General features: G+C 39.1%; 2 protein-coding genes, 1 long non-coding RNA gene and 1 pseudogene across 4 annotated transcripts; 3 read left to right on the top strand and 1 right to left on the bottom strand.

Annotated features, from left to right (window-relative positions):
* Positions 1-771: 771 nt before the first annotated feature.
* Positions 772-4,712, bottom strand: LOC139938712 (uncharacterized). Its single transcript, XR_011786191.1, has 4 exons — positions 4,649-4,712; positions 4,339-4,502; positions 3,125-3,302; positions 772-2,011 (listed from the first exon to the last, which is right to left on the bottom strand). It is a non-coding gene; the product is annotated as an uncharacterized lncRNA (long non-coding RNA).
* A 3,750-nt stretch (positions 4,713-8,462) lies between these two features.
* LOC139939157 (patched domain-containing protein 3-like) lies at positions 8,463-16,809 on the top strand. 2 transcript variants are annotated; one of them, XR_011786268.1, is made up of 3 exons: positions 8,463-9,493; positions 10,957-13,930; positions 14,575-16,809. XR_011786268.1 is itself a non-coding variant. In XM_071934920.1 (2 exons), exons 1-2 carry the CDS (start codon positions 8,488-8,490, stop codon positions 12,795-12,797), a joined length of 2,847 nt encoding a protein of 948 aa, XP_071791021.1. In that variant the 5' UTR covers positions 8,463-8,487; the 3' UTR covers positions 12,798-16,809. The 2 variants fall into 2 exon arrangements, 1 of the variants encoding a protein (XP_071791021.1); XM_071934920.1 differs by having other exon boundaries at positions 10,957-16,809.
* Positions 16,810-16,947: 138 nt separating this feature from the next.
* On the top strand, positions 16,948-20,538 carry LOC139939159 (echinoidin-like). The gene has a single exon (XM_071934922.1). The coding sequence runs from the start codon at positions 18,469-18,471 to the stop codon at positions 18,973-18,975; it is 507 nt and encodes a 168-aa protein (XP_071791023.1). The 5' UTR covers positions 16,948-18,468; the 3' UTR covers positions 18,976-20,538.
* Positions 20,539-21,707: 1,169 nt separating this feature from the next.
* Positions 21,708-23,158, top strand: LOC139938687 (echinoidin-like; annotated as a pseudogene).
* Positions 23,159-23,367: the final 209 nt, after the last annotated feature.

Consider the following 23,367-nt stretch of genomic DNA (forward strand, 5'->3'; position numbering starts at 1 on the left):
GTTATTTAGAAACTATTGAACCTCGGAGTCAGACAGTCCATAGTTCCCATCATCTGCAGCTTTCTCAATGGTTGCACACACATCACTTAAAGGCAGTGGACACTATTGGTAATTGTCAAAGACTATAGCCTTCACAGTTGAGCTCAATTGATCAACGAAGTTGCGAGATAATAATGAAAGAAAAATATCCCTTGTTACACAAAGTTGCGTGCACTAAGATGGTTGATTTCGAGACCTCAAGTTCTAAATCTGAGGTCTCGAAATCAAATTCGTGGAAAATTGCTTCTTTCTCGAAAACTATGGCACTTCAGAGGGAGCCGTTTCTCACAATGTTTTATATCATCAACCTCTCCCCATTACTCGTTACCAAGAAAGGTTTTATGCCAATAATTATTTTGAGTAATTACCAATAGTGTCCACTGCCTTTAAAGGAACACGTTGCCTTGGATCGGTCGAGTTGGTCTTTTAAAAGCGTTTGTAACCGTTTTTTATAAAATGCATATGGGTAGAAAGATGTTGTAAAAGTAGAATACAATGATCCACACAAACATGCCTCGAAATTGCGTGGTTTTCCTTTTACCATGTCGACTAACACGTCGGCCATTTATAGGGGTCAAAATTTTGACTCCCATAAATGGCCGACCATGTTAGTTCGCACAGTAGAAGGAAAACCACGCAATTTCGAGGCAAACTTGTGTGGATCATTGTATTCTACTTTTAAAACATCTTTCCAACCATATGCATTTTATAAAAAACGGTTACAAACGCTTTTGTTTTGACCAACTCGTCCGATCCAAGGCAACGTGTTCCTTTAACTAATGGGTCATTTTTCGTCGACCAAATCCATTTCTTGTGGCGTTCCTCAAGGAGCTCAATTGGTCCTAATACATTCTTGTTCTTGTCAACGATGATTCAATAGATTGCTGTGGGCGATGGAAATACGTTGATGATCTGACTTTGGGGGAAATTGTCCAGCATGGGCAATATGGAAATCTACAAACTCACCTTATCAACTTGTATAGTGTAAGAATAACGATAAGTATTGGTAATTACTCAAACTAATTATTGGCATAAAACCTTTCTTGATAATGAGTAATGGGGAGAGGTTGATGGTATAAAACATTGTGAGAAACAGCTCCCTCTGACGTGATGTAGTTTTCGAGATAGAAGTAACTTTCCACGAATTTGAGTTCGAAACCTCAGATTTATAATTTGAGGTCTCGAAATCAAGCATTTGAAAGCACACAACTTCGTGTGACAAAGATGTTTTTCTTTCATTATTATATCGCAACTTCGACGACCGATTGAGCTAAAATTTTCACAGGTTTGTTGTTTTATGCATATGCTAAGATACACCAAGTGAGAAGACTGGTCTTTGACAATTACCAATAGTGTCCACTGTCTTTAACATGTTTATTGTTAAATCATTTTTTTCCTAACTCCGTACAAAGTTTGTAAATTTTGAATGTTGGCAACCTTTTGGTTGTTTTTTTAAGTCAGATTAAATATACCATATATATTAATAGTAATAATATTATTAATAACAAATTCCCACCCAGCGAGCAAAATGTAACGACAATTACCAAACGTGTAGCTTCCCTTTAAAGGATTCGGTCATTTTTTCAAAATGTTCACAGATTTACATTAAACTTACATGGTTTGAAGATAATGATAGTGGAAAGCTTCCCTTCAAATATTACAAACTGAGGTTCTGTAGTTTTTGAGAAATTGGACAACAAGTCACAAAATAATTGTCGTCTCAGGAGGGATGCACCAGAACGTAAACGAAAGGACGTAAGGAAACCTAAATAGGACATATGGTAAATACTCGGGCGTGTAACCAGAATTTTGATTGGTCACTCGATACTCTTGCACCAGCAGCACTGCCTGTCCCCTTATTACTGGAACGTACGCAAATCTTTATTGTCCGAGAGGCGGTCCGAAGGGCGCACCACGACCAGGCCCAAATTAACCTGTAGCCATGTAGACCAGCCAAACTTTAAAAAGTGCTCTAGAAAAAAAAAAAAAACGCATAGTTTGTTAATGGCTGGCATCCATGCTAGATGTATGGATCATGGGCTCGGGAAGACGATTAGGGTGGATGCCCAGCTTGATTTTGAATTTTAAGGTCACTTTGGGGTCAAAAGGTCAAAAAAGGTCAAAAATCAGTATTTTCAAAATTTGTGTCAACTTTAATCACATTCGATAGATCTATCTATAAAATGTATTTTTAACTTTATATTGATACTACAAATCTATGTAATTAACGTATAAACTTTGACCTTGTACACAAATGTATAGGAAAACGAAGGTAAAAGTGTGATTGTCTTGAAAAGGGTACATTTGGAGTACACCCATTGTTTTTGCACTCCCCATCCTCATTGGTGCATAAACTGGTTTCAAACAACTTTTTTTGAAAGGTAAATATAGCCAGGCAGTTTTTGAGAAAAAAAATAATTCAAATACCACCTTCATGTGGGGTCTTAACTACTCATTTTAAGGTCAAAATTTCAAAAAAGGCAATTTGTTTTTGAAATTGTAGAAGTTTGAGATCGATCGGCCATCTTGTTGACGAGAGAATAGTAAAAAACCGATTACAAATTTTGCAATGCATCGATGCAAAAATAAAAATGAGCAATAAACTGAGCAATAAACTCCATTTGCGAAGTTAGATTATTTATTTCTAATCAAATATGACATTTCAAGGGATGTTTTCAACTTATCATCATCATTAAACTGTGTAAGTTTTATGTAAATCTGTGACATAAACGTGTTTTTTTTCTCACCAATTCTGTAACGTTCCTTTAAGTTAAAAATTAAATTTATGAAATTCTGAAATGTCAAACTTTCATCTTCAAATGTGTTTGCTATTGTTAGTTTTCCTTACAACTTATTGTTTATATCAGAACGCATGTTCAGTGTGCAAACACCATTACAATGTTTTTTTTATTACATAAATGTACTTAGCGGTTATAAACAGGAAGTCTTCTGGAGATCAGAAGAGAATCAGAGCGACTGCTTAATGTAGCATGTATATCTCTATGACGTTTCAGCACACAGGAATATCTAAGAAACTATCTCTAGGAGAATGCAATTAAAAAGTGTAATCAGAAAACAGGCTTACCTCCAATGGTCGCCTAAATTTGTTGTTCATGTTCTGCGACTTTCTAGGCAAGGCTCTTAGAGTAGTCCCTGCAAGCCGCCGATGCCTCAGCAATGGCTCTGTTGGAAATGCCATATCTTCTGGCAATAGGACTTGGGTCTTTGGGGCTCTGGATTGACTTTGCAGAACTGCCAACAGTCTGCAAAATAAAAACATTATTTGTTAAATCAACAGCATATGTACAAAACTGAAAATTATTGCACTTGTGGAATAATTTAATGAAAACAATGAGACATGACTCAGAAAATTTAAAATATCCCGAAAATGCTTGTTTTCTTTTTTTAAATTATTCAACCTTGTTCTTCAGTGGATGCCTACAATTTTCTTTTTGATTTGAGTCTTATGTGTGTGAAATTTACATGTGACAACCATCTTTGCTACAGTAATTCACATTGGATTTTTGCAACGTCTAGTCTACTCCATCACCGACCTGTGTCACCATGAGGTTTTGTGTATCCCGTCAAATTATCGGTTTTATACTGTACACACACAACTACATCATGTTTGGGGATGGTCATGATGGTGCAAACTTCCACAGAATTCCGATCAGTCATTGATCTCTACTTGCATCTGATTAAAACCAGATATTATCATTGGAGGACCTCATCAGACTTGGTTACAAGGTTACACATCAGTTAGGTTTTTGACTCGTACAGAACTTTTCCCTCCAAATTTTGCCTTTAGAAAAACTCATCCAGACGGATATGAGAAGGTTGAAATAAGAAGGAAACAAACCAACTCGAGAAAAACCCACAGAAAAAAAAAATGCGAGATGTACAAAATCACTCAAGGGTTGGTTGGTAACATCATCACCAAGAAAAACTGCAGACCTCATCACCAATTCTTTAACCAAAGTTATTTGTACTAGTTTCTTTCAAACATTGCTCGTTAATTGGAACAGCTTGCCATCATCTTCTGTCAGTCTCTCAAGCCTAAACCAGTTTAAGATATAAACAGCTTACATAAGTTCTCATTGCTATCTGGATGATCTTTCTTAAGACGGCAAAATCAGGAGGAAAAACTTCCGAGTCTAAAACTGAGAGTTTAAAACTGACCAAGCTCATACTCATTCCCCTAATATATCACACTCTTGTTGCCTTGTATTGACCAATCAAATGCAAATTTAATTAATTGTTTCGTAGAGATCAAATTACTAAAGAGGATGAAGAACGTACCTCAAGGGCATGCCTAATTTTAACAGCATGATGGGGCTTTCAAGGTTAAGTTTTTTCTGCAGTTACCTCGACTTGGCGGCAATGATGGGACGCCTGCCTCATTGCTGCTTCATCTCCCCATGTTCTGCACCCAAGATTTCGTTCGAAAGTGAGCATGATGTCATCTGTGAAAGAAATAATAAAAACAAACAAATATCACAAATTATTAATATAACGATAAAAACTGTGTGTCTGCCACCGCCAGTGCCTCAAAAGTTTTACCCGTAGTGGCCTTGATAAACAGTCCTCAAAAAAGAAATGAAAATCTTACCTCAAGTTCAGAAGTTTATTGCTCAATGTTTGTACATACCTCTGAGGCCATGGTTGTGTGAAACCTTTCTGGCTTCGTCATCGAAACTTCAGCTTTTCCCAGCTAACATCAAATGAATCACGTGACCAAACCGGCATTTTGGTATTGGACACACACATCTGTCTCATTTACATATCGTTTAGTCTCAGTCTGACAGTGTGGAGTTCCCCCCCCCCAAAAAAAAAAAAAAAAAAAAAAATGTCCCGTGGGTAATGCAGCAAAACTTTCGTCTGGCAGTTGATACTTGTATTAAAAATATTGTTATCGGTCATTTCAACTTGGTTTCAGGGGGTTCCTCTGATGTTTAACCCAGGGGAGGGGAGGTGTCTGCCGGGCCCAATGCAGCAAAACTTTCGTCTGGCGGCAGTTGATACTTGTATTAAAAATATTGTTATCGGTCATTTCAATTTGGTTTTAGGTCGTTCCTCCGATGTTTAACCCCGAGGTAAGGGGTGTCTGGCAGGCCCAATGCAGCCAAATTATGAATGAAGGGCCACAACTTAAATAGCATACACCTTTCAGCCACACAGCTTGTGTCGTTATTAAATTACGGGCTCTTAACGTTTGAAAAGAATACCACCAAGACGATGGGCGGAGCTCCAAAAGGGGGAGATTTTAGCATATTTTAAGAGGCTGTAGCTCGAAAACGATATGGAGTATGGATTTAATTTTTGTATGTGTTCATTTTAGCCATAGTGGAACAGTTAGACAAAGTTTCATGTAAATTTGAGCTAATACCTGAATGAATTAGTGTCAATATCACAAAAATAATCCTAGACTTGACTCAAGTCCCAATCCCGTGGTAGTCCTTTTATTTTAAGTCCACATCAGAAAAAATCCCCAACCTGTGCCGGGACCACCATTAATAGCTTCGTATCGACGGCATATGAATCTCTCGCTTGAGAACTGGACTTGAATAAAGACAAAATTAATTCACATCCAACAGCCTATAGTCATTTCATAGTATGTGATTCGACCGTGGCATGTACGAAATAAAGGTTTAGGCTAACATTTTCCGATTACCTCATAGGTTTCACTTATGTTTATACGTCTTTCTAGTGATGATAGTCATTTTAAATTAGCATAACTTTTCAAAATTTCTACTACTATTTCCTACACTGCAAAAACGTTGGTCAAATCATTTGTTGGGCAAAGTAACTTCAACAATTATTGGTCGATAATTGCCCAACAAAACCAATAATTGGTGTTGGACAAACATTTTGTTTGCCAATTTTTTGTTTAAAAAGCGGAAAAAAATTTGGGCAAGTGTTGGGCAAATAATTCGTAATCTGAATTTATCATAACTGTTGGTTACACTTTTGCTTATTTATTGGAGGAACTTTTTGGGTAATTTTAGTTAATTTTGATTGTTGGTTAAAATGATGCACATTAATTGGTCAAAATCATCCGATCATGCGCACTACGATCAAAGAGTTGCCCAAAAGTTGGGCAAGGTATGAAAAAACATAACGATATTTTCCAACATGGCGAGTGGAGGAGTGGCTGTGACGAGCGGGGTTTTCCAGTAGATATAGATCAAATTTGAAGGTTAGTTTTTAACTAAATATGAAGTTGTGTTTTCTATTCAGTCGTACATAGTCGTGGCAGTTGCAGAGCGAGCAACACAGCGACACTACTATTGAATTAGTTTCAGTTTTTAGTTTCAGTTTTATCATGCCATTATGTGCAACGCCGGTTGTGGCATGTATGCGTGTGCTTGCGCTGCAACTGTCACGACTGTGTACAACAACTGAACAGGAAACAAACTGTATTTAGTTGAAAACTAACCTTCCAAATCATCTACAAACCACTGAGCACCCTCTCAATTTTGAGTGAGATGCCAAGGCCTTGGAAGGTCACAGCTCACCACCGTTTGCCATCGTGGAAAAGATATTTTCTACGCCTGGTTGTATGACGTATCACAGAAGAAACTGTAAATCAAAGGGTTAAATACATTCACCATTTGTTGGATAACACCGAAAAGGGTTAAATCATTAATAAAATCATCGCCCAATAGGTGGGTTATTGATAATTTATTAAATACCCAGAAAATGGGTAAACAAAAAATTACCCAACTGTTGGTTACCAAAATATACCCAACTATTGATGAGGAAATATTACCCAATTATTTGGCAATCAGAGTGCCTAACTTTGATGGGTAATATTTTGCCCAAAAGTTGGAAGAGTTCACTATTCGCCCTTAATTGGGTAAAAAGTTGGGCATTTTTTACCCAATTTGTTTACAGTGTAGCCAATATGACAGTCTACTGCGCCATTTTGATTCAATCGTAGTTATAATATTTAGTTCACAGTGTACTGGGAGCAGTCTTAAAGCAACATACATGCGCAATGACAGTTTGAAACAAACACAAGATTCTACAAAATAAGTCAAAATGTACACAACAATTGATCATTTTTTACTTAATGATGAAATGGAACTCCAACAAACAGAGCCATATGTTTCTTTACGTGGATTTTGAACACAATTTGCCACGAAGTTCTAAGCCATGCAGTACAAGTTTCCAAACATGTCAGTACATTTCCCGCAGCTTCTGAAATTGATTCCTATATAAGGAGCCATGTCCACCATTGTGCGCGATCAATGTTGGATGTGCGCCCACCTGAGGCACTGACGTTCGTTCGTTCGTTCGTTCTTTCGGTTCAAGAGTTTGTTTGAAATATAAGATTTTTTTCGGAATTCAAGGTTTGCATTTCTTCGGTGTTTTAATATCATGTAGTTTACCAAACGATGTTTTTTCCGCTCAAAAATGTTATATTAGTCTCCATGTTTAATCGCCCTACATCTGTAAAGCAGCATCTCTATAGTTGTGACGATCGTTATTTGTACATTACCCTTCCGCTAGGTTCAAGAACTGGTTCATGTTTCTTTAAAAATCTCAAGTCGGTTAAAAAACAAAATTGCCGTGTTATCCTTATATTATAACCTCTCTGGATTTATTTAAGTTTCCATACACACGTTTTTTGCTCAGTTGAAATACCTAATGGCACTGTGTTCGTTACTGTTTTTTTTTCCCAAAGATTGTTTTCACTTGCGTTTTTCTGTAGTGCACTCGATACCGGGCTGGTTCATGGGGCCATTTAAAAAAACACGACCAAACATCAACCAATAATGTTGTTCTTGACTTTTTGTTTGTTGTGGTAATTATTTATTTGTTTGTTTGTGTTTTTGAATTGGGTATTTTGTTTGTGTGTTGAATGCTTGTTTGTTCGTTTTCGGTTTGTTGTATTAATGTGTTAAGGAAACAACCACAAAACCATTAAAAAGTGCGTGTGATTTCCTTTACATAATGTGTTTCGAAAATAACAAGCACTTCGTTGTTAGCACATGACTCAAAATTTGACTGACAAAATAATCACCAGACATTAATCTAACGTCTAAGTGTTGACCTCCCACCCTTTACATACATCAACCAGCGCTTGGTACGGCTTGATCAGTTTCATTGGCAGGCGTACCTGAGTAAACACACTTTATCAATTATTAACCAAAAACAGGAGTGTGTCGTTAATATATGCATGAACATTGGATTGGTTTTCCCAGACAAACAGCGGTTTCCAAAACGATGAAGTGATCGTTGTTGCTAACTAGAGAAAAAAACAATCGTTGTTGCATATCTCATCATAATTGTCAAACCAATAAAACTATAATTGTGTGTTGTGAACGAGGAAAGATCCAGCAAGGTCTTGGCTATCAAATTCAAGTTTTCGACCCCCCCCCCCACCCCAAAAAAAACACCAAAAAAAAAACCAAGCACAACCAAAACAACAACAGCAACAACAACATGAGATTCGATTGCATCGAGAAGAATATTAAGAAACTCTTCTTCAACTATGGCGGTTTCATCGCCAGGCACCCGTTGTGGTTCCTATTCTCACCGATGTTGCTGGCTGGAGTACTCGGTGTTGGAATTTCGTTCATTACAAGTGAGCAGAGCGTAGAGAATTTATACACACCGGAGAATGGGCAGGCGAAAACAGACCGGAAAACAGTGGAAGAGCTTTATACACAACATGGCGACAATGACACCTTAGTCTCTCGTCTGACAAGGCTTGGTCGATCGGGGAAAGTAATCATACAAAGACAAGATGGTGGAAACGTTCTGACGGAGACTGTCTTTGAAGAAATTCTTAATCTTCATGAAGAAATTCTTAATCTTCATGGGACGATGCTACACAACGATTCGGTGGATACATTTTATTTTGTTGATATCTGTGTCAAATGGAACAATACTTGTAATGAAAATGCAATACTGTCTGTATACGATTACAACTCAAGCATGTTACAGGCGATCAATCTGACTTATCCTGTCTACAGTTCAAACAAAAAAACTGTGTTTTTTGGTGGAGAGCTGGGAGGAGTGAAGTTCAAATCTAATTTATCGGATGAAGTTCTTTCAGCAGAGGTCATGCAGTTGTCTTACATCTTACGGCATCAAGACAGCATGGACGACCAACGAAGTGCTCTATGGGAGGACGAGTTTCTTCAAGTTGTTGAAGCCTTCAATTCAACCGAGATAAGAGTCACTCGCCAGGTATCCAGTACTCTTGAGACAGAGTTAGATAAAGCCAGCTCCAATGTCATCAAAGACTTTAGTATCACTTTTACGCTGTTGATTACCTTCAGCATTTGTTCCTGTGTGATGTTGGACTGGGTACGGAGCAAGCCTTGGTTGGCCGGGTGTGGGGTGATATCTGCCGGCCTAGCTGTGCTCTCATCGTTCGGTCTGATGGGTTACATCGGAGTACCTTACATCAATGTGGTGGGATCGGCACCTTTTCTTATTATTGGTAAGCAAACAATATTTAATCAATCTTAAATTGATCTTGTTTTAAAAACCCAATTAAAGGCCGGCCAAAATGTTTGGGCCATGTGAAACTAAACATACCCACCCTTCCTCTCGTTCCCGCGCTTAATGTCGTATACCACAGCTGGAGTGCAGACTGCGCAACGAGGACCGAAATTTGAACGGGCCAGGAAGGGGGGGGGGGTGGAGAAAGGGCCGGGATTGCCAGAAGTTTGACCCTTGTAAACAATAATACAACCTAAAATAAGAAGTCTCCTGACGATGGCGAGTCGCAATGTCGAAATGTTTAGACCAATAAATGAAGAACTCACTCCACGGCAGTGAAGTTAAAGGAACACCACAGAATTGTTTTTGCTTCAAAGCATTTGCTGGCAGTGTAAGCACTTCATGTAATCCATCACATACATAAACTGACAAACCTGGAGAAGTTTGAGAGCGATCAGCCAACTCGGTCACGAGAAAATAGTGAAAAAACGATTACACATTTTGCATGACATCGGTGCAAAACAAATGAATAAAACGCTCACTGAGCGATAAACTCCAACCGCGAAACTAGAGAAATATTTCAAGGGATGTTTTATACTATCATCATCATTAGGCCTTTTAAGTTTGGTGTAAATCTTTGATCTTCACAATTTCGTTTCTTACCAATACGAGAACTACCGTGCATTCGCTAAGCAAACAAAATGGTCGCTGTCGATTTACTCCCAGTTGTTTTTAGACATGAAAAGTCTCCCATCCCGAACTAGGAAAATATCTACTGGGCGTCAGTAAAGAAGTCCCCTAAGTTCCTCAAATCAACGGTAGAATATAAAGTAGCAAGATAAATCAACAATACAAAGAATGTGCACACAATGAAAAATCATTGCTGGCAGGGTAAAGTGCGTGACAAAAACCTTTTCTTTCTTTTTTGCTATGGGGCTACAAACGAGATACAGCTTAGACCGATTGCGCTCCGTGCGTCACGTATGACCTTTAGTGGGTATTAGAGGTAAACAAACACGGCGTACTGCATATAAACGTGCATTAAAAAGACATGATAACTGTTGTAATTTTTGGCTCAAAAAAGACTAACTTTCGACATCATTTAAGAATATTCCGGAGTTTATAACATGAGACCTTACCGGTGGCTGAACAATGCCAGTAACAGTTCCACTTGTAGGGAATTACAAGAGAATGTTCACACGATGTCATGTGTTGTGCAAGAATGTGTGGTTATGAATCGGACAACTTCGCGATCTCCCCCTTCACGCCGCGCACAACGCAAAATCCACGGCGCGTGAGCTCGCTCAAACCTCAGTAACTTTAATACGAGTTCTAAACTTTATGGGGAAAAACACTAGCTGACAATGTACTACGGGAGTGTTGTGACCAAACGGGCCCCTCGCTGCAGGCTCAGACAAAATATATACGCAACATCGTGATTTTTTTCTCTCAATATCTCAGGTATTGGAGTCGACGACATGTTCATCATGGTTGCTGCCTGGCGACAGACTGACGTCAGACTGCCCGTGGAAGAGCGCATGCGCTATGCCTTCTCCGAGGCTGCCATGTCGATAACCATCACATCCATCACAGATGCCTTGGCTTTCGGTATTGGCGCTATAACGTACTTCAGATCGGTGCGTATATTCTGCATGTATACCGGCGTGGCTGTCATCTTTGACTACGTATACCAGATTACTTTCTTCGGTGCCTGCATGGCTCTATTTGGTAGACGTGAGGCGGCGAACAGACACTGCATGTCATGTCTTAAAGTCAAACCTAAGGAGGAGACCGAATCTACAGCGTACAAGATATTCTGCGCAGGTGGGTCGCAGCCTCCAGCCGACCAAGATGGGGAATTCAACGATCATGCATTGATGATATTCTTTAAGAAGTATTACGGTCCCTTCACCACAAGATGGTGGATGACATTACTCATTTCAGTGGTATACGTTGGCTACTTGGTTGCCGCCATCTATGGATGTACTCAGGTACAAGAAGGTCTGAGTCTGCGCAACCTCGCCCGAGATAACTCATACGCAGCTGACTTCCTAGATATGGAAAGTGCCTACTTCAAGCAGTATGGTCCGCAGGTTGCATTGGTGTTCACCGAGAGAAGAGACGTCTGGAATCCAAAAGTACAAGACATCATGGAACAGACTTTAACAAAGATGGAAGACAACGAGTATACGTTCAGTAGAGACCACAATCTGTCTGCTTCATGGCTACGGGACTATCTTGATTTCCTGAACTCTACCAACTTCAAAGAACCAAACCAGGCCCAGTTCATCAACATACTCCGAGACGATTTCCTCAAACATCCAGCCTATAAACAGTACTCCCTTGATATTGTTTTCTGCGATAACGGCACCAACATTAAGGCCTCGAGATTCTTTGTCACAACGAAAGACCTGAACACCACCGAAAAAGAAAGATTCATGACGACTGAGCTTAGACAAATTGCAAAGGATTCAGAGCTACCTGCAATAGTCTACCATCCAGCCTTCATCTTCTATGATCAATACATATCAATCTTGCCAAACACGCTTCAAAACTTAGGCATCGCGGTCGGAGCTATGTTTATTATAGCTTTACTCATGATCCCGAACCCAATCTGTCCTTTCATCGTTACTCTGGCTGTAGCCTCTATCGTTACAGGGGTGGTTGGGTACATGACCTTTTGGCAAGTCAACCTCGATTCCATCGCCATGACGAACCTCATTATCTGCATAGGGTTCAGTGTGGATTTCTCAGCACACATCAGCTACGCCTACGTCACAGCAGACAAAGGTTCACGTCAGGCCAACATCATCCATGCTCTGTACTCCGTCGGCATGCCCATCGTACAGGGTTCCCTCTCTACCATACTCGGCGTCGTAGTCCTCGCCTTCACAGATTCGTACATCTTCAGAACCTTCTTCAAGACGATGTTTCTTGTTATCTTCATCGGTGCCTTGCATGGACTTGTTTTCCTCCCCGTTTTCCTCCGGCTCACAATTCCCGTGAACGTTTGCAGGAAAGTGTCTACGTCCGAAATCAACGTGAAGATGAGTCCCCCAACGAACGACGCGAAAGGTACTGCAATGGTTGTGGTTCCAGTCGACCGTCAACCGAGGCTGGCCACCGTGTCTTCCCACGTCGCACCCAGACCGCTCTCTGCACCCTTTTCCATCAGCAACCACAAGACGATGCCCACCACCCCGTTGTCCCCAAGGCCTCCATCAGATCAAGACTACCTGCGAGATTTGGCGTCTGTCGGATCATTGCACATCCCTAGAGCAAGGCCCATGTCAGCGTATTGAGTAAGGCGGTTTCTCATAGACTTTCAACGCCCAGCCCCCCCCCCACCACCAAAAAAAGGAACACCCGAAATTACTGTAAACGTTATTTTGTTCGAAAAAATATTTCTGTAATGAACTCTTTAAAATAGCAGAGGATGCAAACTGATGCCTTAACAACTCAAACTTAAACCGTGGAAGTGTCGTGGCCGAGCGGTTAAGAACACCGAATTCAAACTCTGGTGTTTCTGATCAGCAGAGTGTGGGTTCGAATCCACAGCCATGACACATTGTGTCCTTAAGCAAGACTTCTAACCATTGCTTCGTCTTTCGGATGGGACGTGAAGCCGTTGTGTTGTGTAAGCCATGAAAAAGAACAGAACCCAGTGCATTTATCGAAAAGAGAAGGGGTTAGCCCGGTGTTTCTGTCTGTGGCTGCTTAAAGTCACCTGGAAGTGGTATTTTGTCAAGATAAAATTTGTGTCACTAAAATATGTGTTTTGATGAGTAGAATATGAATAAACAGTTAACTAAGGTTCTACAAATTTAGTTTCCATTTTATTAACAAATTTGCTGCCTCAAGCAGCAATACATCAGCAGCAATACACGTGGTCGACATTGCCGGAAAACTGCAAGAAATAAACATTTTTTCGAAACGTACAAACTCACGACTAGGACTTGCATGTACTTGCACGTACGTGTGTTCGATGTTCGATCGAGGCAAAGTCTGCCTCGATTGACGTCACAAAAGGGGTAGGCGGAGTCACCCCCAAACAACTTTATCTATTTTTTAGACATAAAAATCGTTACAAACAATTACTCAAAAAATTCAATTTGATTGTTCATTAACATACTCTAATGTTTGAAGAAAAACAAATTATACCCCAGGTGACTTTAATGCACCGTAGCACCTTGTAAACCCTTATAATGTTGCATGGTTGGCTTTTGCGCAAAGCGCTCGCCTCTCACACAGGTGACCCCGGTTCGATTCCCGGCCAGGGCCATATGTGAGTTAAGTTGTGCGTTGGTTCTCTGATGTGCCATGAGGGTTTCCCAAACCATCCGGTTTTTCTCCCTCGGGAGAAAAAAAATCAAAAACTTTCGATCTCTGGCCGTGCTCCGTGGTTATAATGGGTTGATTTGGCTGGCAGCCAAAGGCGCCCTTGCATGCCAGCTTCTCGAACACGTTGTAGCCGCGTCCTTCGCAATTCAGCTCTTAGCTAGCTGTGAGTAAGGATGATTAGCCCCCCCCCCCAAAAAAAAAAAAAAAATAAATAAATAAATAAATAAAAAATATATATATGTATATATTTATTCATCACATACATACTTCGATATTGTTATTATTATTATATCTTTAAACTGATAGTTTTCAAGGTAGTAAAGGGATAACTATTTTTTTCGAGTGAATGTGAAAGGTAAGGTTCATCGGAAGCGCCGATGGGTTTTCAAAAGCATCTATACATTTTTTGTACATAAAACCAGTGCGTTTAATTAGGTCATAGAATAAGTTGCTTTGGAAAAATGAATTTATTAATGTCTGCGCTTATTGAACTTCTTTCTTTGAATCAAATGGAATGTGCTTGCAATTTTTTCTTGTCAAATCCTGCGGTCCGCAATGACAATAGCAGTCTTACCTGACATTAGCATTGCCCAAGGCTCTTTTACGCTAGCACCCCGCTCTGAACTTACCTGGGCCCAATTTTATAGAGCTGCTAAGCCCCAAATTTGCTTAGCATGAACTTTTTGCCTTGGTAAAAACAGGATACCAACCAAATTCCCACGTGATTTTCAGGATAAGCAAACAACAGCTGAATAACAGTAACAAGCAATGTGCAACTAATTCGGTAATCCTGTTTTTACAAAGGAAGACATTTCATGCTTAGCAAATTGTGCTTAGCAGCTCTATGAAATTGGGCCCAGTCAGTAGCATGAGTATTTTTTTAGAACAACCTATAAAGCTAAATGGAAGACACTTTTAGTTTAAAACATTTGATGCTAAACACATGGAGACATTAAGGACTGTTCCACTACACACTTTCTTGTTGAAAAGTTACATTTTATTATTGAAGGACTGGATAAACCCGGCCATCATGCACAACTTTGCACAATTTATTTTACTAAGGCCTTAGACCGTAATAACCACACAGTTGTTTAGAAACTATTGAATCCCAGAGTCAGACAATCCATTATAGTTCCCATCATCTGCAGCTTTCTCAATGGTTGCACACACATCACTTAAAGGCAGTGGACACTATTGGTAATTGTCAAAGACTAGCCTTCACAGTTGGTGTATCTCAACATATACATAAAATAACAAACCTGTGAAAAATTGAGCTCAATCGGTCATCGAAGTTGCGAGATAATAATAAAAGAAAAATATCCCTTGTCACACAAAGTTGCGTGCACTAAGATGGTTGATTTCGAGACCTCAAGTTCTAAATCTGAGGTCTCGAAATCAAATTCGTGGAAAACTGCTTCTTTCTCGAAAACTATGGCACTTCAGAGGGAGTCGTTTCTCACAATGGTTTATACCATTAACCTCTCCCCATTACTCGTTACCAAAAAAGGTTTTATGCCAATAATTATTTTGAGTAATTACCAATATTGTCCACTGCCTTTAACTAATGGGTCATTGTTCGTCGACCAAATTTCTTGTGGCGTTCCTCAAGGAGCTCAATTGGTCCTAATACATTCTTGTTCTTGTCAACGATGATTCAATAGATTGCTGTAGGCGATGGAAATACGTTGATGATCTGACTTTGGGGGAAATTGTCCAGCATGGGCAATATGGAAAACTACAAACTCACCTTACTAACTTGTATAGTGTAAGAATAACGATAAGTATTATTTGAAATACCTAGTAAACTAGAAACACCTAGTAATAATAACTTGCGGGTACAACCATGTACCCACTTTAGAATCCAGACGCCATAATCGGTTCCTTTAAGTTCGGTAATAATCTTCGTTGTTCAACAAAAATGTTGTCACTCATTACCGCTGTACAGAACTTAATTAATATGTAATATGCAACTCAGAGCAGCTTTGGCATCTGTTTTTCACATTCCAAAATGTTGTACTGAGCGTTACAGAAAAGTACTTTCCTCATTAGCCAGAATTATTCACAGTTTATGCATATAAGTCACATTTATTTAAAAACCTTTTTGTGTGTCTGTATATAGATTTAAAGGCAGTGGACACTATTGTTAATTACTCAAAATAATGGTTAGCATAAAACCTCATTTGGTAACGAGTAATGGGGAGAGGTTGTAAAAAAACGACTCCCTCTGAAGTCACGTAGTTTTCGAGAAAGAAGTAATTTTCAACGAATTTGATTTCGAGACCTCAGATTTAGAATTTAAATAAATAATGTTTCTATACTAAAGTTTGAATTTTAATTGAGGATGGTGAATTGGCGATTTGGGGGATTACACGACATACATCAGGCTTGCAGTACAAAATATCAATTTTAGGTAATTTTGCATAATTTTATGGCTAATATTACTCAGAGCATCATGCTATTTTAACATAGAGGCTAAAATGTCGATAATTTAGCCAACGAAATGGCTTGCAATTTTAATCAATATTTTGCTTTTTTAATTTTTAATTGATCCAATAAGTTGAGCCAAGGAAAACACATCATTGTTTTCGAAGAGTTAGATTAGTTCAAATCTTTATCTTTGAATATAAAAACTTTTTAGAGTGAAAGACGGGTACTTTCAACTCTATTTAGAGTGAAGTTCGCTCCAATTTCATTCAGTAAGAGTGACACAGATTGACTTTCACTCTCAAAAGAGCGAAATTGACACCACTCGAACAATAGAGTGAAATTTTCACTCTTTTACATTAAGAGAGTAGAGAAGTCACCTACAATAACTTTGAAAAAAATAAATCTTTTTAGAGGATTTTAATCATGGCAACATTAAGCAATCAAATTTAAAGGGAAAGTACACATTTCTTTGTTTAAACCTTTCCATTGTTAAATCTGTTTGATAATTTTTTATTAAATACAATACACCAGAACTATGTCCCTTTACCATCTTGTATGCCAATTGTTTTGTTTTTATATATAATAATATTGTGCAAGTTAACCAAGTTTAACTATTTTATATCTCATTTTAAATTCCACTCGGGTAAAACTCTTTCTAAATGCAAAAGAGTGAAAAGGCACTCTTTAAAGAGCCATATGAGGGACAACTCTTTTTCGAGTGGTCCTCCACTCTTTTAGATTGGAGTTTGCATCTTTTTGAGTGATTTTGCGCTCTGTCCTGGAGTGAAACCCCTCTAAAAGATTGAAATTACCACCACTTTGTTTAAAGAGCCATATGAGGGACAACTCTTTTTCAAGTGGTCCTCCACTCTTTTAGATTGAAGTTTGCATCTTTTTGTGATTTTGCATTCTGTCCTGGAGTGAAACCTCTCTACAAAAGAGTGAAATTACCACCACTCTTTTTAAAGAGCCATAATGAGGGACAACTCGAATTGTAAAGAGTGGTGTTTTCCACTTTTTTACATTTAGAGAGTAATTATTTACCCATTTGGAAATGTGATATGCTTATCAAATTTTCCCTCGTCTGGGCCCCATTGTGGAAAAGGGAAGGAAAGAAAAGAATAGAAAAGCTTGGCAGTGGAGGCGTTATTATTTTGTTCAAAGTAGGCCTACGTATAGTTCTCACCAGACTTCCGTGTTGTGTGATCATGCTTTTATTATCCTTGCATTTTGGCGTCATCTCAAATACAATGTGACCGTTTATTGTGCGGGATATTTTAAAGGTTTTTGTTAGGAAAATGTGTTTACATGTTCACAGGCCTGTAAACCGGTTTTCGGAGTGGGGAGTTGATATTAATTGTATTCCACACCAAAAATGTCACATAGGTTATTCAAGAACCGTTTACGCAGAACGATTAACAAAGGCCCGTATAATACACAGCACGAAAGCCTAGTAGAACTACTCCGAAAAAGTCCAAAAACAGTATTTACAAGCATACAACTTTGTGTTAAGCGAAAAGAGGAATGTCAAAGCACAGACTGACATTAAAGGGTGGCTGCAGTTTTTTTTTTTTTTTTTACTTTTAACGATTAAACATGACTTTTTAAACCTAAATTATTCATTTAGTTTTTTTATTTAATGCGCAAGTATTTTAAAAGTGGTTTTCAAGAGATTAGGGGAACCCACCCGCCCCTAAAAGGGAGCCTTCATGTGATGTCATGTCAGACTCTTTTTGCACACTATATTTTCGAATTCCCGACGTGATGTCGATGGTAGGGGGGCGGTAACAATCCACAAAAGGGGGGGGGCATGACTTATTCGCTAATTACGCCAGTGAGATATGTCGGGGAAAAAACAAAACACATTTTATTGATGTTCAATACATATATCAGAAATAAATGACAGCAAAAATTAACTGTTTTATTTTAATTCACTGCAGAATCCCTTTAAATTGTATTTTGGTTTCAACGGCTCAGCCGAGAAACCAAATAATATGAAGAAATGAATGATTAACTGAACGTTCTTATTAACTCCTCAAAGTGTTTTTTTTCTGATCCTTGGTCACGTGGTGACATTTGTTGTGGGCGTGTCATTGATCTGTCGATCAGACAGTGCGCTCAGTCCTGAAAACTGTTAAAACCTACGCGTCAATTATTTTCTCTTCATACTGTGCTCCTGCAAAACGGCTGATAACTCAAACCATTATGGCTTTCTTTCTCCGAGTTACGGTAATGGTCCTGGCTGTGATTGGGCTGACCAGGGCTGGATGTCCACCGCTATGGACTGAATATCGTAACAACTGCTACCGTTTCATGGGTCATGAAATGTCGTGGACCGATGCCGAAAACCACTGTCGGGAGTTCTTTACCATCAGCGGACAGGGTCATCTTGCATCCGTGCACAGCTCTGACGAGTCGAGTTTTCTGGTCCAGTATTTGGAGTCTTCGCTCGTCTCTGTCTACGGCACACAAGTATGGATAGGGATGTCCGACCAATCCAATGAAGGCACTTACAGCTGGAGTGACGGCACAGCGCTGGACTACAACGAGGGATGGCTATCGGGACAACCAGATGATACAGGCTCAGGCGGGGAAGATTGTGTTGACATCTGGTATCTTGGGGAGAGTGGGACGGGTTGGAATGATCACATCTGCTCCACTCCCCATTCACACGTCTGCAAGATGCCAATTGGTGTCATGTGTTGTTTCTGAGTACAAGCGAAGAAAGCCGATGAAAGCAAACATGGCTCCATAACATTTCATCCAGACAAATAAACAAAAAATCGCTTTCGTCGGCGACATAGCTGAATTCAGAACTGTACGAAGTTGATTTCGGCTAACTGCCAAAATTATCAGTTAATCATCCCACATTCCACGTGCCGTATAGCATTGATCAACCTCGCCAAAGTCACTCAAAAGAATTACTCAGCAGAGCCACTCACAACAACAGTTACCCAACAGAGTAACTCACACCAGTTACTCCCCACAGAGTAAAGCCACTCACAAAAGTTACTCGCCAAAGTCATAACAGTTGCTCACCAGAATCACTCTTATTAGTTACTCGCTGTAGACACTCACAACAGTTACTCGCCAGAGTCATTCACAACAGTTACCCAACAGAATCACTCACAACAGTTATTCCCCGAGTAACTCACAAAAGTTACTAGTAGAATCCTATAAAGCCACTCTCAAAAGTGACTCGCCAAAGTCAATGAAAGCAGTTACTCGCCGGAGTCACAGACAAAAATTATTCGCCAGAGTCACTCACAACAGTTACTCGCCCGAGTAACTCACAAAAGTTACTAGTAGAATCACTCACGTCAGTTTATTCGCCAGAGTCAACCTAAAGATTTACTCGCCAGAGTTACCCGTAACAGTTACTCGCCAGATTTGAAAAATAAACTGTACCAACACTGTATAACACGGTACAAAAGCAGTCAATCAATTTATGGTCTCCGTTTTGGGTTTTCGGATACTAACTTTAATGTTGTTAAACTTAGTTTGAATTTTAATGGAGTTGGTTAATTGGCTCTTTCAGAGATTTTACAAGACATGCCTGAGGCTTGCATTACAAAATATGTATTTTAATTTCGCATATTATGGCTAATATTACTCAGAGCACAATGCTATATAACAAACAGGGTACTGTCTTAAAAAACTACACACTTTTGAAATGGCTGCCAAAAATAAAAAATTACTCTGGGGAAAAGGTTTGTTTGTATGAATAGCTTATGGATTCAACTCTCATTTTTTCATGACACAAAAAAGTCCGAAAATAATATGCTCGGGTGCACTACTCACTTTTGTAAAGGTGTTGCTCAGGAATTATCCTTCCAACTTTGTGAGAAGTAAGTCCTTTGGAGCTTACACGAAGGGTGGATATGATAAACTCGTGAGCAATTGTGATCAGTTTGGGTTTGCTGGATGAATTTTAAGGTTTATTAAACCAAATTTGTATGCATTAGTGAACAGGAATTGAATTGTTTTGTGTAGCCTTGTAACTTTCCCTGGTAGACTCAGCGTGTGTTCATGGGAGTCAGGATGTTGCATTTTCCATGTTACAAGCTGTAATTACATCTGTGACTTTGAATAAAAACCTTCACCCAACATTTCAGTTATTGTAAGATCAGTCGAACATCTCATTGATTTACTAAATAACCAGACTGGGTTTTTGTAAATTTATACACGGTTTGTTGAAAAAAAGAAAAGAAAAAGGGAATGTCACAGATGTTTACTAATTGTTCTTCAGGTTACCCATTGATCTGAAGAATAAGTAGCCGACATCTTGGATTGAATTTTGTAAGCTCGAAAGGACTTACCTCTCAGAAATTGGAAGGCTAATTCCTGCGCAGTCTAATTTTCATACCCTTTACAAAAGTGAGCAGCGCTCGCCCAAGCATGACTTATTTTCGGACTTGTTGGTGTCATATGAAAGTTGACTCCATAAGCTATCCATACATATAAATAAACCTCCCCCAGAGAATGAGGGACAACTCTTTTCGAGTGGCCTTCCACTCTGTAGATAGAAGTTTCCATCTTTTTGAGTGATTTCTCACTCTGTCCTGGAGTGAAACCCCTCTAAAAGAATGAAATAATCACCATGTGAGGGACAGCTCGAAATGTAAAGAGTGGTGTTTTTCACTCTTTTACATTTCGTGAGTAACTATTTACCCATTTGGATATGTGTTATGCTTATCTAATTAACCCTCGGTTGGGCCCCATTGAGGTAAAGGGAAAGAAAGAAAAGAAGAAAGAAAAGTTCGGCAGTAGAGGCGTTATTATTTTGTTCACAGTAGGCCTACCAGACTTTCGTGATGTGTGATCATGCTTTTATTCAATTTTGCATTTTGGCGTCATCTCAAATAGAATGTGACCTTTTATTGTGTGGGATATTTTTAGGATTTTTGTTAGGAAAATGTGTTTACATGTTCACAGGCCCGTAAACCGGTTTTGGGAGGGGGGGGGGAGTTGATATTAATTGTATCCCACATAATACAAGCCACATAGGTTATTCAAGAACCGCATACGCAGAACGTTAATTAACAAAGCCCGTTTACACCGCGCGAAAGCCTAGTAGAACTACTGCGAAAAAGTCCAATGACAAAATATTTCACAATACAGTATTTACAAGCATGCAACTTTGTGTTCAGCGAAAAGAGGAATGTCCTTGCACAGACTGACATTTTATTGTATTTTTGTTTTCAACGGCTCAGCCAAGAAACCCCAACATATGAAGAAATAAACGATCTGCTGAAAGTCTAATCAATTCCTCAAAGCGTTTATCTGATCACGTGGTGGCATCTGTTGTGGGCCTGGCATTGATCTGTCGATCAGATGTACAGGTACACAGTGCGCTCAGTCCTGAAAACTGTTAAAACCTACGCGTCAATTATTTTCTATTCATATTGTGCTCCTGCAAAACGGCTGATAACTAAAACAAGAGTATGGCTTTCTTTCTCTGAGTTACGGTGATGGTCCTGGCTGTGATTGGGCTGACCAGTGCAGATTGTCCTCCGCTATGGACTCGCTTTCGTAACAATTGCTACCGTTTCATGGGTCACGAAATGCCGTGGACCGATGCAGAAAACCACTGTCGGCAGTTCTTTACCATGAGCGGACAGGGTCATTTTGCATCCGTGCACAGCTCTGACGAAGCGGATTTCCTGATCCAGTACGTGAAATCTTCGATCGTCTCTGTCGATGACAGACAAGTATGGATTGGGATGTCCGACCAATCCAATGAAGGAACTTTCATCTGGAGTGACGGCACAGCGCTGGACTATAATGAGGGATGGAAATCAGGAGAACCTAATGATGCAGGCTCAAACGAAGATTGTGTTGTAATTTGGTATCATTTAACTTTGGTTTATGGGTCGGGTTTGAATGATCGCCCGTGCTCGAATCTCTATTCATACGTCTGCAAGATGAAACATGGAAGTTTCGAGGGTTGTTTCTAAGTACAGAAGAAAAAGACCCTGATGAAAGCAAACATGCAGCCTCCATAACATTTCATCAGAGAAAACAAAAATCACTCCTTCGTTGGGGACATGCCTGATATCAGAATTGCACAAAGTTGATTTCTTCTCTGCACAGAATGGTATTTGAATCATCTCACAGAATTATCCGAAGTAATCATTAACCTTTAGGGTCAGAATACCAATAACTCAGCAGCGTCCATCACAATAGGTAATTGTCAGAACCACTCTCAACAGTTACTCACCAGAGTCACTCACAACAATTACTTAGCTGAGTCACTCACAACAGTTGATCCACCAGAGTCACCCACAACAGAAACTCTGGAGAGTCACTCACAACAGTTACTCAACAGAATCACTCACAACAGTTACTCACCAGAGTCACTCACAACAATTACTTAACTGAGTCATTCAAAACAGTTGATCCACCAGAGTCACCCACAACAGAAACTCACCAGAGTCACTCACAACAGTAACTCTGGAGAGTCACTAACAACAGTTACTCATCGGAGTCATTCACAACAGTTACTCACCGGAGTCACTCACAACAGTTACTCGCCAGAGTCAACCGAAACAGTTACTCGTCAGAGTTACTCACAACAGTTACTCGCCAGATAAATAAACTATACCAACATTAATTAGCACATAAACTTTACACGGTGCAAAAGAAGTCAATCAATTTATGGTCTCTGTTTTTTTGCTTTCGGGTACTTTACATTAATGTTTTTATACTTAGTTTGAATTTTAATGGAGATGGTAATTTGGCTATTTCTTAGATTTTACAAGACTTACCTGAGGCTTACATTGCAAATAATATGTATTTTAGTTAATTCGCATATAATGGCTAATAGTACTCAGATCACAATGCTATTATATCATAGCGTACAGGGTGTCTAAAAATACTACACATTTATGAAATGGCTACCCCCCAAAAATAAAAAAAATAAATAAAATAAAAATAAATAAATAAATAAATAAGTAAATGAATAAATAAATAAATAAATAAATAACTAACTAAATAAATAAATAAATAAATAAAAAATAAATATGACTCTGGGGGAAAATGTTTATTTGTATGAGTTGCTTATAAATTCAATCTCATATTACACAAAAAAGTCCGAAAATAATA

This window comes from Asterias amurensis, chromosome 6 (assembly GCF_032118995.1).
Source record: "Asterias amurensis chromosome 6, ASM3211899v1".
Classification (NCBI taxonomy): domain Eukaryota; kingdom Metazoa; phylum Echinodermata; class Asteroidea; order Forcipulatida; family Asteriidae; genus Asterias; species Asterias amurensis.

Bases quoted from the DNA above. Each gene is read 5' to 3' on its own strand.
- LOC139939157 (XM_071934920.1), top strand. From the start codon at position 8,488: ATGAGATTCGATTGCATCGAGAAGAATATTAAGAAACTCTTCTTCAAC. The intron at 9,494-10,956 runs GTAAGCAAACAA...TCAATATCTCAG, and splicing joins GGCACCTTTTCTTATTATTG to GTATTGGAGTCGACGACATG.
- LOC139939159 (XM_071934922.1), top strand. From the start codon at position 18,469: ATGGCTTTCTTTCTCCGAGTTACGGTAATGGTCCTGGCTGTGATTGGG.